Source organism: Onychostoma macrolepis, chromosome 04 (genome assembly GCF_012432095.1).
Source record: "Onychostoma macrolepis isolate SWU-2019 chromosome 04, ASM1243209v1, whole genome shotgun sequence".
Taxonomy (NCBI): Eukaryota; Metazoa; Chordata; class Actinopteri; order Cypriniformes; family Cyprinidae; genus Onychostoma; species Onychostoma macrolepis.
Window position 1 is genome coordinate 164,886 of NC_081158.1, and position 17,058 is coordinate 181,943.

Genomic DNA, 17,058 nt, shown 5'->3' on the forward strand with positions numbered 1-17,058 from the left:
GATTATAGTTTGGGAAAAACCCAACTATGATTTTGTAGTCATATAGCCTAGTATGTATGATTTTATAGTAGCCTATGATATGATTCTGTAGCCACAGACTCAAGCAAGCTTTGTACAATAAAAGGATGTACTTTGTACTATAAAAAATGATATTTTATATCTGAGAAACTAATTATTATTGTTTAGCACGCTATTAAAATATATTTGTGAACAGAGTATTAATAATAAACATGGTCTAAACATTCTTAGACTCATAGCATTCATCATGTTGTTTGGGAAAAACCCAACTAACTGTTAGTAAATCTGTTCAAGTTTATGTCACAATAAAATGGTAAAAAATGCAAAAAAAGAAACATTACTTACTCATCAGATTGATGTCCTCTACTGGATGAAATCGTGTTCTTCTTTCGAGGGAAATTGAAATTTACTCAGTGCGAACAGTAGCAGTAGCTGTGATGAGGATCTCAGCTCTTTGTTTGTGTTGGGCGTTTGCACGTGCGCACGTCCCACGCAGCTATTTCCATATGAACTGCGTGAGCTGCGCGGGGGCGGGATCACATTAGAGATAATGAGTCAGATGGGACAGACTGAACATTGTGTTGGTTTCATACGGATTACTTCATCACAGAATGTTTGTTTTCGATAAGACTTGTTTGACACTTCAAGCTTTCTATAGATATAACTCCCATGTCTCCCATGTTGAGTATTTGCTGAGTTACAGTTCATTTTAGTCAGTGGTGGACGAAGTACACAAATCAAGTACTTGAGTAAAAGTACAGATACGTATTATAAAATATTACTCCAGTAAAAGTAAAAGTACTGCTTTTTAAATTTTACTCGAGTGAAAGTACAAAAGTACTTGATTTTGTATGTACTTAAGTAAAAAAGTACTGATAGATAGATTTATTTTGCAATTTTATATAGACTACTTAATTTAATTTTATATTAGCACATAAGTGACCCTGGACCACAAGTCGCTGGGGTATGTTTGTAGCAATAGCCAAAAATACATTGTATGGGTCAAAATTATCAATTTTTCTTTTATGCCAAAAATCATTAGGATATTAATTAAAGATCATGTTCCATGAAGATATTTTGTAAATTTCTTACCGTAAATGTATCTCAACTTAATTTTTGATTAGTAATATGCATTGCTAAGAACTTCATTTGGACAACTTTAAAGGTGACTTTCTCAATATTTAGATCTTTTTGCTCCCTCAGATTCCAGATTTTCAAATAGTTGTATCTCAGCCAAATATTGTCTGATCCTAACAAACCATACATCAATGGAAAGATTATTTATTCATGTATAAATGATGTATAAATCTCAATTTGAAAAAAAAATGACACTTAAGGTTTTGTCATCCAGGGTCACATATTTTTATAATCCTACTCTTCAAAATACCTGGGATTTTCCCAAAATAACCACTATATGGAGTCAAGATATATATTTTGTTGTTGATATGGACTACGTTGATGAGAGTGATGTTGTAATGTTCACTGTGAAGCTTAAATTGTAATGTACCTGAGAGAAAACAGATTTGACCAAATAATTTTCACCAGTAAGAAAAAAAGTGTTTTAAAGCTTGTTGTTTTGCAGAACGTCACAGTTATATATGACATGAGAATAAGGCCTGAAGTTAGGAAGAACATTTTAAGGAAAATATAATAATATTTTCATAATGATTTTTTTCATTATGATTTTTTTCATCATTTTTCAAACACCCCTGGCCAAATGCCCCCTGAGGGCATCACTTCCCACTTTGATAATTACTGTAGATACCATGTTCTGAACATCACATCCTTGCTTTTTCCCTGTAATCTATCTAGGTGGTTGAATACACATATTTGGACTTTATATCTAAAAATTTCTTCATCTTAGCACCAGCAAGCTTGTTAGCTAGACAGTTAGCATCAGCTAACAATATTTACTTATTTTCAGTATGGTTATGATTATGAATAAACATTTATATCTGTCTACTCGGCTAGTTGATCTAAACAATATAACAATTTATACTGTTGATAAACAATACAAAAACAGACGTCACATGGGGCTAAATGCATAGCATTTTAATAAAACTGCTAACGTTACAGCAGCGGGAATATGAACGTGCATGAGTTATTTGATTTAATCTGTGTTATTTTAATGTTTCGTTTTTTGACCTAAAACATAGAGACACTGATGTTGATCTGTCTGCATTCAAGCATTTCAGTGGGATTAAATAGATCACCCTTACAGCAGATTTAGTTCACAAACAACTGACAGTTTTGACCTAAATATATTTTCAGTTACAATAATTAATCCTAAAATTCGACATTAGTAACTTACTTTTCACAACACCAGTCGCCACAACACGAGATCTCCGGTTGTTGTGAGTTCAGTTCACTGGAGACTCGCTCTAAACGATTCATTTGAATCAGTGAGTTGTCGACTCGAGAACAGCTGCAATTGGATCATTCCAATTCGTGAATGAATCGTTTGTTGCGATTTGCGAACCGATTCAACAGGTTCATTGAAAAGGATCAGTTTTTTCATGAATCAGACACCGCGTCTGCGTCTCGGGCACGTGATGTATTATAAGGAGTAACGATATGTTTTATGAAATGTAGTGAAGTAAAAAGTACGATCTTATGCTTTGGAATGTAGTGAAGTAAAAGTAAAAGTTACTCAAAATAAAACTACTCCAGTAAAGTACAGATACTTGAAAAATTTACTTAAGTACAGTTACTGACCACCACTGATTTTAGTGACGCGTTTCTAAAAACAGTTTGCGGAGACCAAGAAGACAGAGAGCGCACCCTGTTTGTTTTCTTATTTTTCCAAAACCACAAAGTTGTGTTGTTATTGTGAGTGTACACACAAAAAAAGTAGACACTTAACAGTTTCGATTGATGTATAACACTTATTTGTGTGACCAAAATCAACAGAGTATTTTTAGTGTCTTTTGCACTGATCTTAAAAAAAACGAGTTGGTCTCGCCAGCGAGACAGCCGACCCCAGAGGGTTAACACCAATAGAGTTTAGAATGTCTATAAATGATGATCCCAATTAATCTTTTTCATTATCAACATGGATATTAAAATCACCAGCAATTAGGACTTTATCTGCAGTCAGCACTAACTCACATCACAGGGGATTTATCATTAACATTTGTTTCTTTGGATAACGTAATATGAAGCACCATTACTTTCAAACAAATTATACTTGAAACCCGACCTCTGAGAAATACTGAAAAATTGCCATAAATTGTAGCAACACCTCCCCCCTTTACCTTTTGGACGAGATTCTTGTTTGTAACAGTAATCTTGGGGGGCAGACTCGTTTAAAGTAATGTAATCATCTGGTTTTGGCAAGGTTTCTGTCAAACAAAGTAGTTTATGGTCAGTGATCATATCATAAACAAAAAGTGCTTTTGTAGAAAGGGATCTAATATTCAATAAGCCAAGCTTTATCATTATATCTGTTTTTTATTTGTTGAACATCAATTAAATTATTACTCTCACTTTGGTTTGGATGTTTTCTGTATTTTCTAGTTCGGGGAACAGACATAGTCTCTATAGCGTGATATCTATGTGAAAGAGTCTCTATGTTCTGAGAATTAACTGACTTCTGTTTTGACCCACGACTAGGCCACCTCACAGTCACCCAGTTGCCCTGCTGCACGGGCTCTAATACCGGAACCAAACAATGTACAGGATTCCCTGAGCTAGTTGCATCCAAAGCAGTATCTACAGCCCTCACATTCTTAATGTCCTCAACTAAAGTTTGAAGACATTAGTGTTTCTAATTCTGAAATCTTCTCTGTCAGCCTAACTATTTCCCTGCATTGATCACATGTGAATCCCTCGCTGCTGACAGAGACAGATAAACTATACATGTGGCAAACAGTGCAAGTGACGATGCAAGGAGAAGCCATTACCGTGATTGATGAATGATTCACTTACCATTGTTGTTTGATGAACTCGTGAAAAACGGAGCGAGAAAGAAATGAAACGGAGCGAGAAAAAATAAAATTGTCACAGCAAAGTCACAGCACTTGCATGAGATGGAGTTCATATGGAGTAGTATTTACTGTGAACCGAGCTGCTCCGAAACATTATAAACACTGGATCATGAGCCACTTGCATGTAAATGAACATTGTGCCGCACTGTATATTCAGAAAATTACATCCCAAGCTTTACAATTTGATAATCACACTAAGCATTTTGATTTATTTTATCAAAAAAACATTTACCTCAGTATCTGCAGCTGACAGTTTGGACTCTTCAGTTCATCAGAAAGCAGCTTCACTACAGAATCCTGCAGGTCATTGTTACTCAGGTCCAGCTCTCTCAGGACAGAGTTTGAGGATTGTAGAGCTGAAGACAAACTCTCACAACACTGAGCAGTGAGATTACAGAACTGTAGCCTGTGTGGAGAACAAAACAAACAGCAATATTATTGTTTATCTGGTAGGGTTTATAATCTGGAGAATAGATGACTTGTAAAAACCTTTGACTGTAGTGATATAGTTGAAGTAAATTCAGTAATCAGTGAATATATCTTATGTTTTTATCTTTAAGAAAATTTAAAGCTACAAAAATGTATATATATTCCTTTAGATTTTAAATGTTTCACTAATCCAGCTCTTCATAAAACACCTGTCATGGTGAGGCTGGGAGGAAGAGTGTATCCAATTGCAGCAAGTTTGCATTTATTTAAATTACCAAAGCAGATTATCCAAAAGGGTACAAATACAAAGAAGAATAAAAACACAATAACACAGCTAGCAAACATACACCGACAAAAACTGATCATAAATAATCACACAAGATGATAAAGATAAACAAACTAATTTGTAAATATAAAAACAAATGAGATCATACTTAGGAACCAAGGAAACAAAAGGACACAAAAAATAAACACAGGAAACTAAAACTCAGATAGGATGAAAAGAACTTCAAAATAAGATTCCCAGAACAGAAACAGAACATCAAGCTGATGTAAGGAACCCCCTAATTGGCCCACCAACGGAATCCAATGGGTGAGCGAAGGTCTAATGTGTGTAACTCTTTTACTTGCGCTTCTGAAAAGTTCACTTAATTTATCAGGATTTAGTTTCAATTTTAGTTTAGCTCTGTGTTTAACCTCCTGGGGTCTACAGTGGCACCAGCGACGCCTCTTGCAATTTTAACTCTCTGGGGTCGACTGTCTCACCGGCGAGACAAGCTCATTTTTTTTCTTATCAGTGTGAAAGACACTAAAAATACTCTGTGGAATTTTGGTCATACAGATAAATGTTATACATCAACTGAAACTTTGAAGTGTCTATTTTGTTTCGGGTACACTCACAATAAAAACAAAATGTTGTGGTTTTGGAAAATAAAGAAAACAAACAGGGTGCGCTCTCTGTCTTCTCCGTCTCCGCGAACTGCTTTTAGAAACGCATCACTAAAATGAACTGTAACTCGGTGTTCTCAATATTCAGCACACAGACATGGGAGTTATATCTATAGAAAGTTTGAAGTGTCTACGTTTAAATGAAGCAAGTCATATCGAAAACAAATATTTTGTGAAGAAGTAATCCGTATGAAACCAATACTATGTTCAGTCTTTCCCGTCTATGCCGTTCATATGTAAATATCCACATGAGACATGCGCACATGTAAACGCCCAATGCAAACAAAGAGTGAGGAGATCATTCATCGTGGCTACTGTTTGTTTCTGGAACAAGATGCGCTGAGTAAATGCAGGATTTCCCTCAAAAGAAGAACAGGTTTCACTTTATTTTGATGGTCCCTTTAACACATTCTATTGACTATAAGTAATGTTGCACCTACATTTCTACTGACTCTCATTAGAGTGTTAGTAGTGTATTAGTTGACTGGTAGGGTTAGGGTTAGATTAAGTTGACACTTTCTTGCAAAGTTACTTATAATCAGTAGAATATCTTTTGGGAGACCAACACAATAAGGAGTTAGTAGATATTAAGCAGACAGTCTACTAATACTCTTATGAGAGTTTGTTGACATGTAGTTGCAACATTACTTAGTGTCAACAGAATGTTCAAAAGGGACCATCAAAATAAAGTGTTACCGAAGAACAAGATTTCATCCAGTAGAGGAGATCAATCTGATGAGTAAGTAATGTTGCTTTTTTGCATTAGTTAACGTGTTATTTTGAAATAAACTTGAACACATTTACGAGTTGGGTTGTTCCCAAACTACAACATGATGAATGCTACGCGTCTAAGAATGTTTAGATCATGTTTATTATTAATACTCTGTTCACAAATAGATTTTAATAGCATGCTAAACAATAACAATTAGTTTCTCAGATATAAAATATCCTTTTTTATAGTACAAAGTACATCCTTTTATAGTACAAAGCATGCGTGAGTCTATGGCTACAGAATCATATCATAAAATCATACATACTTGTCACGGGATGGGAGAGACGAAGACTCAAATGCTGGCAAAAGGAATCTTCTTTATTAACAATTTACAAAATAAACAAAAACACAACTGAAACCACCCCGAAGGGGAAAAAGCCAGAGAAAACACAAGCACTGAAAACAAGACATACACGAGGCACAGGGCAGACATAAATCACAGGCATACCTGGCAAAAGTGAGACAAACGAGCCCAGAACAGAAAACACAGGGAGCTTAAGTAGGGACGGCAATCAGGAACACAGCTGGGGCAAATTAAACAATAATGAGGTGAGTGGAGTTTGGGGAATTGAATCCGGGAGACAGTGACCTCTGGTGGTGGGAGGGAGCATCGTGGACCCGGATTCATGACAGGACCCCCCCTCTAAGGAATGGCTTCCAGACATTTCCAAGCACCCAACCAGGGGGATGGCCAGGCGGGAACGGAGCAGGGGAAGGGGAGGGGGGGCCAGGTCCATGTGCTGGTGGGGGACCTGGGGACTGAGGCAGCGCCGGCGGGATGGGGACCCAGGGCAGAACCAGCGGCCACCACAGCAGTGTGCGGAGCTGCCACCTGAAAGCAGGCAATGGCTGGCTCCGCTGCTTGAGCCAGAACGGGCGCCGCCGCCTGGAGGATCATGAGCGGGCGCCGCCGAGAGGAACGTGGCGACACCGCCGCTCGGGAGAATCGGGAGCTTTGTGAGCGGACACCGCCTCGAGAGGAACGTGAGCGACACCGCCGCCTCGGGAACGTGGCGGACACCGCCGCCTGAGGAACGTGGCGGACACCGCCGCTCGGGAACGTGAGCGGACACCGCCGCCGCCTGGAGGAACGTGGCGACACCGCCGCCTCGGGAGGAACGTGAGCGGACACCGCCGCTCGGGAACGTGAGCGACACCGCCGCCTGGAGGAACGTGGCGACACCGCCGCTGAGGAACGTGAGCGGACACCGCCGCTCGAGGAACGTGAGCGGACACCGCCGCCGAGAGGAACGTGGCGAACACCGCCGCTCGGGAGAATCGGGAGCTTTGTGGCGGACACCGCCTCCTCGAGAGGAACGTGAGCGGACACCGCCGCCTCGGGAAAACGTGGCGGACACCGCCGCCTGGAGGAACGTGGCGGACACCGCCGCCTCGGGAGGAACGTGAGCGGACACCGCCGCCTGAGGAACGTGGCGGACACCGCCGCCTCGGGAGGAACGTGGCGGACACCGCCGCCTCGGGAACGTGGCGGACACCGCCGCCGGGAACCCTGTGTGCGGACACCGCCGCCTGGGAACGTGGCGGACACCGCCGCCTCGGGAACGTGGCGGACACCGCCGCCTCGAGGAACGTTGTGTGCGGACACCGCCGCTGAACCCTGTGTGCGGACACCGCCGCTGAACCTTGTGTGCGGACACCGCCGCTGAACCCTGTGTGCGGACACCGCCGCTGAACCTTGTGTGCGGACACCGCCGCTGGGATCCTGTGAGATCGTGAGCGCCACCGCCGCCTGGAACCTTGTGGGCGGACACCGCCTCGAGAGGAACGTGGCGGACACCGCCGCCTCGAGGAACGTGAGCGGACACCGCCGCCTGGAACCCTGTGTGCGGACACCGCCGCCTGGGAACCCTGTGTGCGGACACCGCCGCCTCGGGAACGTGGCGGACACCGCCGCCTCGAGGAACGTTGTGTGCGGACACCGCCGCTGAACCCTGTGTGCGGACACCGCCGCTGAACCTTGTGTGCGGACACCGCCGCTGAACCCTGTGTGCGGACACCGCCGCTGAACCTTGTGTGCGGACACCGCCGCTGGGATCCTGTGAGATCGTGAGCGGCCACCGCCGCCTGGAACCTTGTGGGCGGACACCGCCTCGAGAGGATCGTGGCGGCCACCGCCGCCTCGAGGATCGCGAGCGGACACCGCCGCCTGGGAACCCTGTGTGCAGACACCGCCGCCTCGGGATCCTGTGAGGATCGTGAGCGGCCACCGCCGCTTTGGGACGATCTTGAACGGCCACCGCCGCCTGGAACCTTGTGAGCGGCCCCGCCACTGAACCTTGTGTGCGGACACCGCCACTTCGGGATCCTGTGAGGATCGTGAGCGGCCACCGCCGTCTCGGGACGATCGTGAACGGCTACTGCCGCCTCGGGAACCTTGTGAGCGGGCCCCGCCACCTCGGGAACCTTGTGTGCGGACACCGCCACTTCGGGGATCCTGTGAGGATCGTGAGCGCCACCGCCGCTCGGGACGATCGTGAACGGCTACCGCCGCCTCGAGAGGATCGTGAGCGGCTACCGCCGCCTGAACCCTGTGTGCGGACACCGCCGAACCCTGTGTGCGGACACCACCGCCTCGAACCTTGTGTGCGGACACCGCCGCCGGGATCCTGTGAGGATCGTGAGCGGCCACCGCCGCTTTGGGACGATCTTGAACGCCACCGCCGCTGACTATCGTGAACGGCTACCGCCGCCTCGGAACCCTGTGTGCAGACACCGCCGCCTCGGGAACCTTGTGTGCGGGCACCGCCGCCGGGAATCCTGTGAGGATCGTGAGCGGCCACTGCTGCTTCGGGCCGATCGTGAGCGGAACCGCCGCTGAGCTTTGTGAGCGGGCACCGCCGAGAGGATCGTGAGCGGAACCGCCGCTGAGCTTTGTGAGCGGGCACCGCCGCCTCGAGGATCCTGAGCGGGCACCGCCGCTGGGAGCCTTGTGAGCGGGCACCGCCGACGATCGTGAGTGGCCACCGCCGCCTCGAAAGGATCGTGAGCGGCACCGCCGCTGAGCCTTGTGAGCGGGCACCGCCGCTGACGATCGTGAGTGGCCACCGCCGCCTCGAAAGGATCGTGAGCGGGCACCGCCGCCTGAGCCTTGTGAGCGGGCACCGCCTTAGGAGCTTTGTGAGCGGGCACCGCCTCAGGAGCATTGTGAGCGGGCACCGCCGCCTCAGGAGCTTTGTGAGCGGGCACCGCCGCCTCAGGAGCTGTGAGCGGGCACCGCCTCAGGAGCTTTGTGAGCGGGCACCGCCTCGAGAGGATCGTGAGCGGGCACCGCCGCTGAGCTTTGTGTACGGGCACCGCCGCCGACCCTTGTGTGCGGACACCGCCGCCTGGAGGATCGCTCGCGACACCGCCGCCTCGGGAACCTTGTGTGCGGACACCGCCTCGGGAGGATCGCGGACACCGCCGCCTCGGGAACCTTGTGTGCGGACATCGCCGCCACGGAACCTTGTGTGCGGACACCGCCGCCGACGATCGTGAGCGCCACCGCCGCTGGGACGATCGTGAGAGGGCACCGCCGCTTCGCGACGATCGTGAGCGGGCACTGCCGCCTCGAGAAGGCCTGAGATGAGCCCTGCCCCCTCAGAGAAAAGCTCCACGGATATCCCCGCTTCGGTAGCATTGTGAGCGGGCGCGGGAGCCTTGTGAGTGGGTGCCGCCGCTCCCTCACCGACATCAGCGGAAGATCCTCCACGCTGCCTCAGCCCGGGCGCCCAAAGAAAGACCCCGAGACACTGGAAGTGGCTGGCCCGATCCGAGGAGGTTCTGAGCAACAGCCCAGACTGGGAGGGGCACCCTCTCGCAGCTCCACCTCCTTCAAGTAGATGACGTGGTCGACCATCTCCCAATAGGACCACGTATCTAGCTCCCCCAGCTCCTCCCGGTTGACAGGCTCATCCAGGCCCGCTAAAAACAGGTGGATGAGGGTGCTCCCTCTAATCCCCAGCTCCTGGCCTACCTCGAAGAGGTCTTCGGCGTAACACCCAAAAGGGCAATTGTCTTGTGGGCAAGGATGCGGCCCACTGGCTGGGGCCTGGTTCCTCTGTCGACCAGGAGCTGGGTACAAGAAGATTCCCATTTCCGCTGAGTCTTCAAATGGCTCGTTTGTACTGTCACGGGATGGGAGAGACGAAGACTCAAATGCTGGCAAAAGGAATCTTCTTTATTAACAATTTACAAAATAAACAAAAACACAACTGAAACCACCCGAAGAAAAAAGCCAGAGAAAACACAAGCACTGAAAACAAGACATAAACGAGGCACAGGGCAGACATAAATCACAGGCATACCTGGCAAAAGTGAGACAAACGAGCCCAGAACAGAAAACACAGGGAGCTTAAGTAGGGACGGCAATCAGGAACACAGCTGGGGCAAATTAAACAATAATGAGGTGAGTGGAGTTTGGGGAATTGAATCCGGGAGACAGTGACCTCTGGTGGTGGGAGGGAGCATCGTGGACCCGGATTCATGACAATACTAGGCTATGTAGGATCTCTGTACGGTGAGACAGGTCACCATGTGAGATATTGAGCCATCGAATCAACCCAGTCAAGAAGAATCTAAAGATTTTTCCCCCCAAAATTCATCACAAGGACTAAAAAACTCATCACGCTATCACATGACGTCAATATTCTATAGTGGTTTCATGTCAGCGTTTTTTCTTATCCACTCAGAAGAGAGATAATAATTAACTCAATCAGAAAACGTCAAAGATCCCTTTGTATGAAGAAGCACCTCATGATCAGGCAAATGTATGGATCAGTACATCCAACAGGAAAAGGACCATTAAAGTAACTGACTGCCCTCAGGCCCTCAAAACCACGAGATCTGTAACATGACCGTCTGATGACTCCTGCGTGCTCCTCTCGGTCTTCAACTTTTCTCTTACAACAAAAGAAACACCAACTTACATAAATGATCTCTAAAGACAATCATTTATTTCCATTGCTATTAGAGCAAGTGTATCAACAAATAACATGTTTGATGTCTTATATGTATGCTTGGTGTGTTTATGTAATCGGTGAATTTTAATCTTTGCCTTATAACTTTCTTTTGAATAGATAGCAGTGTTTAGTATCGTATGCAAGCTTGTTTTATTTACAATACCATAATAGGGACGAAGTGTGGAAATTCTGTATCATACACACGTTATGATATTTCATAAAAGTATTAACAAACTTGCTGAGAGGGTCTCCTCACATGATGGATGAAGCATTATGTTAATTTATGGATGAAGAAGAACCGTGCGAGGCGTGGCTCCACCCGGCAGCAACAAGCCGATTGGGACAATCGCTCCAGGGGCTGACTTAATAGTCCCACTTAAAACTCAATGCTCGGCTTGCTTGCTTGATGCTGCTTGAAAACTTTGGTCTCGCCTCACTGATTGCGCTGTGAAGCGCCTACAGACTTAACATCAGGTCGATCATCCAAGACTTCAACACTCCTTCAAACTTCTGACCAAAGAAAATTTCAAAGCCTGAAGCCGCGCAAGGACTTCAAAGCATTACCACTCGCGCGCTGCCAGGAAGCCAACCACTTACAGACAGGCTTCCCCAGTGATGTCACGCGACAACGACACATCAGCAGCCAATCAGCCTTCGGGGTTCCCTCAAGCAGCCACCCAAAGTGAGCCAGCTGTTAACTCAGCTCAGAGCAAGTAAAAAACTCTCTCTCCATAATTCTGCTGGAAACTGGTTGAATTAATCTTTAAAAGAAAAGATAGTAAAATTCTCTGCTTGTGACTTCCTCAGGCTGATTTACAGAACTCTTGGAACCTTAAACTTTCTTCAAATCACTAACTCATTTCCGAAACGTTTGTATGTTTGTGTGTGTGTATGTGTGTTTTAATTTAGTACTGTAGTAGAATAGAAAATAAACGTGTTTCATTTTTCAGAGCAGTGTTCGTGTTTTGTACTTGATCAGGTACTGCCTTGAGCTGTCGAGCCTTTGCTACCTTGCTCAGAATTAATAAATTACTATTTTGTTTGTTTTGATTGTTGGCCACGAAGTTAAGATAAACAAAATTGTTAAGATATGCTGATTTTAACGTTTCGCTGGACGAGTCATTGATAAAGTATAAATAAGGAATTTCGAATGAATATCAATTCAATCAAATCAGAGTCTTCAAGACTCGATTCCCTAAAAGCAAAAATTTAATTTAAAAGGTCAAATAAAATCTTAAATTAAGAGCTAATTTTACAGCTATATGACTACAAAATCATAGTTGGGTTTTTCCCCAAACTATAATTCCTAACTACAATGTTTGAAATCGATTAAACCATTTTGAATATGAAAGGCAATTCACAATTCATTATTTAAATTTATTTTCTCATGACGTTTTCATGCTGTATATAAAACAATAAAAGTAATATGAGTGTACACTGTAACCTGATGAATGGTACGAGTCTTAAGTATGTTTACAACATGTTTATTATAATTAACAGCCTACTCTGTTCAAAAATAGATTTTAATAACGTAAACAAGAATAATTAGTTTCTCAGATATAAAATTTCTTTTTTACGATAGTACAAAGCATGCGTGAGTCTATGGCTACAAAACACACACACACACACACACATACATACATATATATATATATATATATATATATATATACAGAGATGCTCCTGATACGAACTTGCTCACAAATGTTTTTTTTTTTGGTTGTTTGTATTTTATTGAATCAGATACCTGCACCACAGATGAATCCTGATGACTTTCTTCAAACTGTTTTCCTCTGAGAGCGCTGTACCAACATTGGATGTTCAACTACACTGACATTCTATGTTAAAACAAGCTCCTTGACTAATGATTGTTTTTTTTCTTCTTGAATCCATGGAAAGAAGTAGAAACACTTAAATAACACACGTAAATATCAGGCATGATTTACTTGTTTCACTTGTTGAACAGAATCTGTTTTCAGGAATGACTCAAAGTCTGTTCACATCTCTGAGTTTAGATAAGTGTGCACAATAATGTGTATGGAAGCAGAATAATGACAATAGTTTTTGAAACATAAAGCATGCTGAATTCCACAAATCGAAAAAAAGATGCATTGCAACTAACAGTGCTTGCATTTTAATGCCTTGTATTTCCAGGGCTTGCATTTTTAGGTCCTGAAATTTAACACAGTTGTTTATTTAAGCTGTGAATATTTCAATTCAAAATATTTCACACACATTTTCATAATTAAAAATTCAACAATTCATATTCACCTTCCAGAATTCACTTCCAAAATATTCAGTCTGTTTAAAAATACGATGTATAATATTCGACAGCCAAATTTCAGTCACTTTATTTCACTTTCCAAATTCGCTGCCACAAATTCAGTGGTTAAAATTCGGCAGAAAATTCAGCGTTGCACATCTGGGAACCGCAGGAATAGCAGTAGAGCACCGATGCATGATCTCCAGCTGCTGTCAGCCGCTCACCAGCAGGTGGCGCAAGCCACTGTTGATGAAGGCCATATGTGGATCAAGTCATTCATTTACAAAAACTGATTTGCAGAAATGGAGCAAGCGCTAAGTAGAAGTTTTGATTATCGGGGCCAGTATAAACATGTGGAAACACTGATTGTGTGTATGTTTAATTCAACATCTTCGCTGTTTCCTGTAGCCTACATGCAAGCAGCTTTCTCTACCACAAAGGAGATTATAATGCTGTTTTACCCAACGCTGAAGTACAGAACTAACATTACATCTGAGGAAGACATATATTGCTCTCGGTTATTTAGTTTCTGTAACTTTGTATCATGGCTTGTGTGACACTGTGCTGTAATACTGGGGGTTCCCCTCATACGTCACACTCCAGGATTCCCCAACAATGCGTAACGCCCCTCAGTGAACTAATACAGTGATATAAGACCTCAGATCTCAGAATACACTTTATTGATGATTATGCGAACTATATACAGGCATGCAAATGAGGTCAGAAGAACTCAACGCGCTGCATTTTCGTTGCTTTCCCTTACCACTGATCTATAGAGTCGACAGGCCTACAAAGATATCAATACCACGATTAGTTTTAACCACTTTATATCAACATAAAAATGAGTTGAAAACCGCCTAGGTGTATTGTTGCTGCAAAACCGGAGAAAGGATTGACGCGCTATCGTAAACAAGGGGCGTCTGACAATTCCACCGACTGGGTTAAAACGTCCAATGTGTTTAAATTAAAATTACTTTTAACATTTAAAATAACACACTGTCAAATTGTAAAGCTTGTATTGCTCATAGTGATTTACTACAGATGAGATTTTGACAATACTTCCCTTTATATGTACAGTACACAATTATTTACTTAAAGATCCCTGGAAAGGGATTTTTTTCATGTTCCAACAGTTGTAGTACATTGCTAGACACAAAACTGACTTACTACAGGTTAGATTTTGCCAATATCTCCCTTACGGTATGTACAGTACACAAATATATATTTTTTTAAAACTACAGTAATTTTTCACCAAAAGGGTTTTTCATGTTCCACAGGTTGTAGTAAGTTGTGAAATTTTGCCAGTATCTCCCTTACTGTATGTACAATTCACAATTGACCTATCGGTAAGCCCCGCCCCCCTTAGTTACTGTTGCTCCCTCAGACAAACAAACGGAGTTGCTCACTTCTTACAATGACAGCTACAGTGTGAAAACCTTGTCCCACGATGTTTTTGCACAATTTTGGTCACAAAGGGCCACCAAATGGGAATTAAATATTCAATGGAGGGATTTATAAAATATTTACATTTACATTTACATTTAGTCATTTTGCAGACGCTTTTATCCAAAGCGACTTACAATTGGGGAATACATAAAGCGATTCATCTTGAAGAGGCAATCAGACAGACGAAGTGCTTGCAACACCAAGTCTCAGGCATTGTTCAAATAAATACAAACTACCAAAGGAAGGAATAAGTAAAGAGAATTTTTTTTTAAGTTTAGGATGAAGTCAAGTGCTGTCGAAGAGATGAGTTTTCAGTTGTTGCTTGAAGATTGACAGGGATCCAGCATTCCGGATAGGGTGGGAAGATCGTTCCACCAGCCAGGAATGGTGAGCAGAATGTTCTAGAGAGTGATTTTGAGCCTCTCTGTGATGGTACCACGAGGCGTCGCTCACTAGCAGATCTCAGATTTCTGGAGGGGATGTAGTTTGTTAATAGAGAGTGCAAGTAAATGGGTGCTGAGCCAGTGGTTGTTCTATATGCAAGCATCAGTGTCTTGAACTTGATGCGAGCCGTGACTGGTAGCCAGTGCAGGGAGATAAAGAGAGGAATAAATACGGTGGGTAACTCGAAGAAGGGTTTAAGTTAGCTAGTTTTAGCCAGAGATACCTTGCTAAAGCGCAAGATAACATTAACGTTCTGCTTGAGCAGATGAAAATTGTAACTTAATGAGTGTATGACAACCAGAAAATGAACGTTTTTGTCTTCATTTATTTAAAAAAAAAAAAAAAAAAACTTTGTGAATTACAGTAATTTCTTAAGAATAATTATATACTGTATGTACAGTGAGGAAGATGTTGGCAAAATTTCCACTGTAGTAAGTCAGTAGTGGTCACTAGTAACATTTTGGTGAATTACTGTAATTATTTTTCTTAAAAATATTTGTGTAGTGTACATACTTAGGGAAATTATTGTCTAAGGCGAGTTATTGGCAATATATATTTAGTCAGTTTGAGTAAATTATTCATAATAATTAAATTTAAATAATTTAATAAATTATTACTTCGTTTTGTACTGTAAGGTAAATTTGCAGACGGTCCCTAAAGCAGCAAATATCAAACCTAAAACTATAGCGCTTGGTTTTCTCTGGGTTTGGTGAAACTTGTTGGTTGTGGGCTCATATTCTGGGCTCATCTGCTTAAATGTACATAATGTACAGTAATATATTAATTAGATGCTGAATTTAATCATTTATTATCACTGAGGCAACAAACCACATTAAATGTTTTCTTTATGGGAAATGTTTAACGTGCGCGTTCCTTAACTTGCATTCATATCCTCATCTGTTTGCATCATCAGTAAGATCTGAGTTTGGTCTTTTAACAGGCTTGTTGGAAATGAGCAAAATCTGCACAGAACCGATCACCTCGAGATGCATGCCTGATTTCCTGATGCCAGTCTGATTTCATGTGATTGTGTATTATGCTTGAATGTTCCCAAACACTATGACTGTGCGATCTCTGTGTGAGATATGTGATTGTTGTCATATTTCTATAAAAATCGAAAATACATGTTTATATTAAAGTAGAAATGTATGCCTTTTGTATTAAATAGCAAGCACTTTGGGTGTCTTCACCCTCGCAGGAGTTTTCAAAATGTTTGGTTTCAGTGACCTGGTGCAGCGTTCGCGTGAGGACGAACGGCCAAACCGCATAGAAAAAGCTGCTGTTTTGAAAATAACCGCGTTCGTGTGGACAGGGCCAATGGGAGCGCGGGTTGAGCATTTAAATCGCATTTAAACTGGAGCGGAGGAGGTTACCATGGTAACAGGGCATCAACTCACTCAGCTGACAAGTAGCGAGAGGCTGTCTCTCTGCTGTTTTCATTGCTTTCAGGTAAGTTTAGTCCCTAAGGTTACATAAATAATACATACAACTTCTCCTGACACTTTCTTACATGTAATTGACACGTTTCTGTTTAATCTTTACTTTACAGGAGTGGTTTAGTGTCTTCAAAAAGACTGTTAGCATCACAACTGTTAACTAGAGGCTAACAATTAGAGGTAAGCTAACTTATAGATTTGAGCTCTTATTAATGAACGTTTAAGCTTTTAAGCCCCTTTTATGTGTAGATGAGCGGCTTTGATAGTTTTGTAAATGTTTTGCTGATACTTTGTCAATAGATACATGGAAGTCACTTTAAGCTAATTAATTTAACCTAAAAGTCTGCACTGTGGG

General features: G+C 43.0%; 1 protein-coding gene across 6 annotated transcripts in view; it reads right to left on the reverse strand.

Moving 5' to 3' along the window:
• LOC131539043 (NACHT, LRR and PYD domains-containing protein 3-like) overlaps positions 1-17,058 on the reverse strand; it is a 176,297-nt gene that overhangs the window by 91,442 nt on the left and 67,797 nt on the right. For 5 of the 6 annotated variants that reach the window (XR_009270765.1, XR_009270764.1, XR_009270763.1 and 2 more), the window contains exon 17: positions 4,237-4,410. Coding sequence is in view for 3 of the 6 variants with exons in the window: in XM_058773327.1 (XP_058629310.1) it covers positions 4,237-4,410 (174 nt within the window). In the remaining 3 variants the exon portion in view is untranslated. Of the gene's footprint in view, positions 1-3,271; positions 3,360-4,236; positions 4,411-17,058 lie in introns of those variants that run through there. The other variant, XM_058773329.1, reaches the window with a different exon arrangement.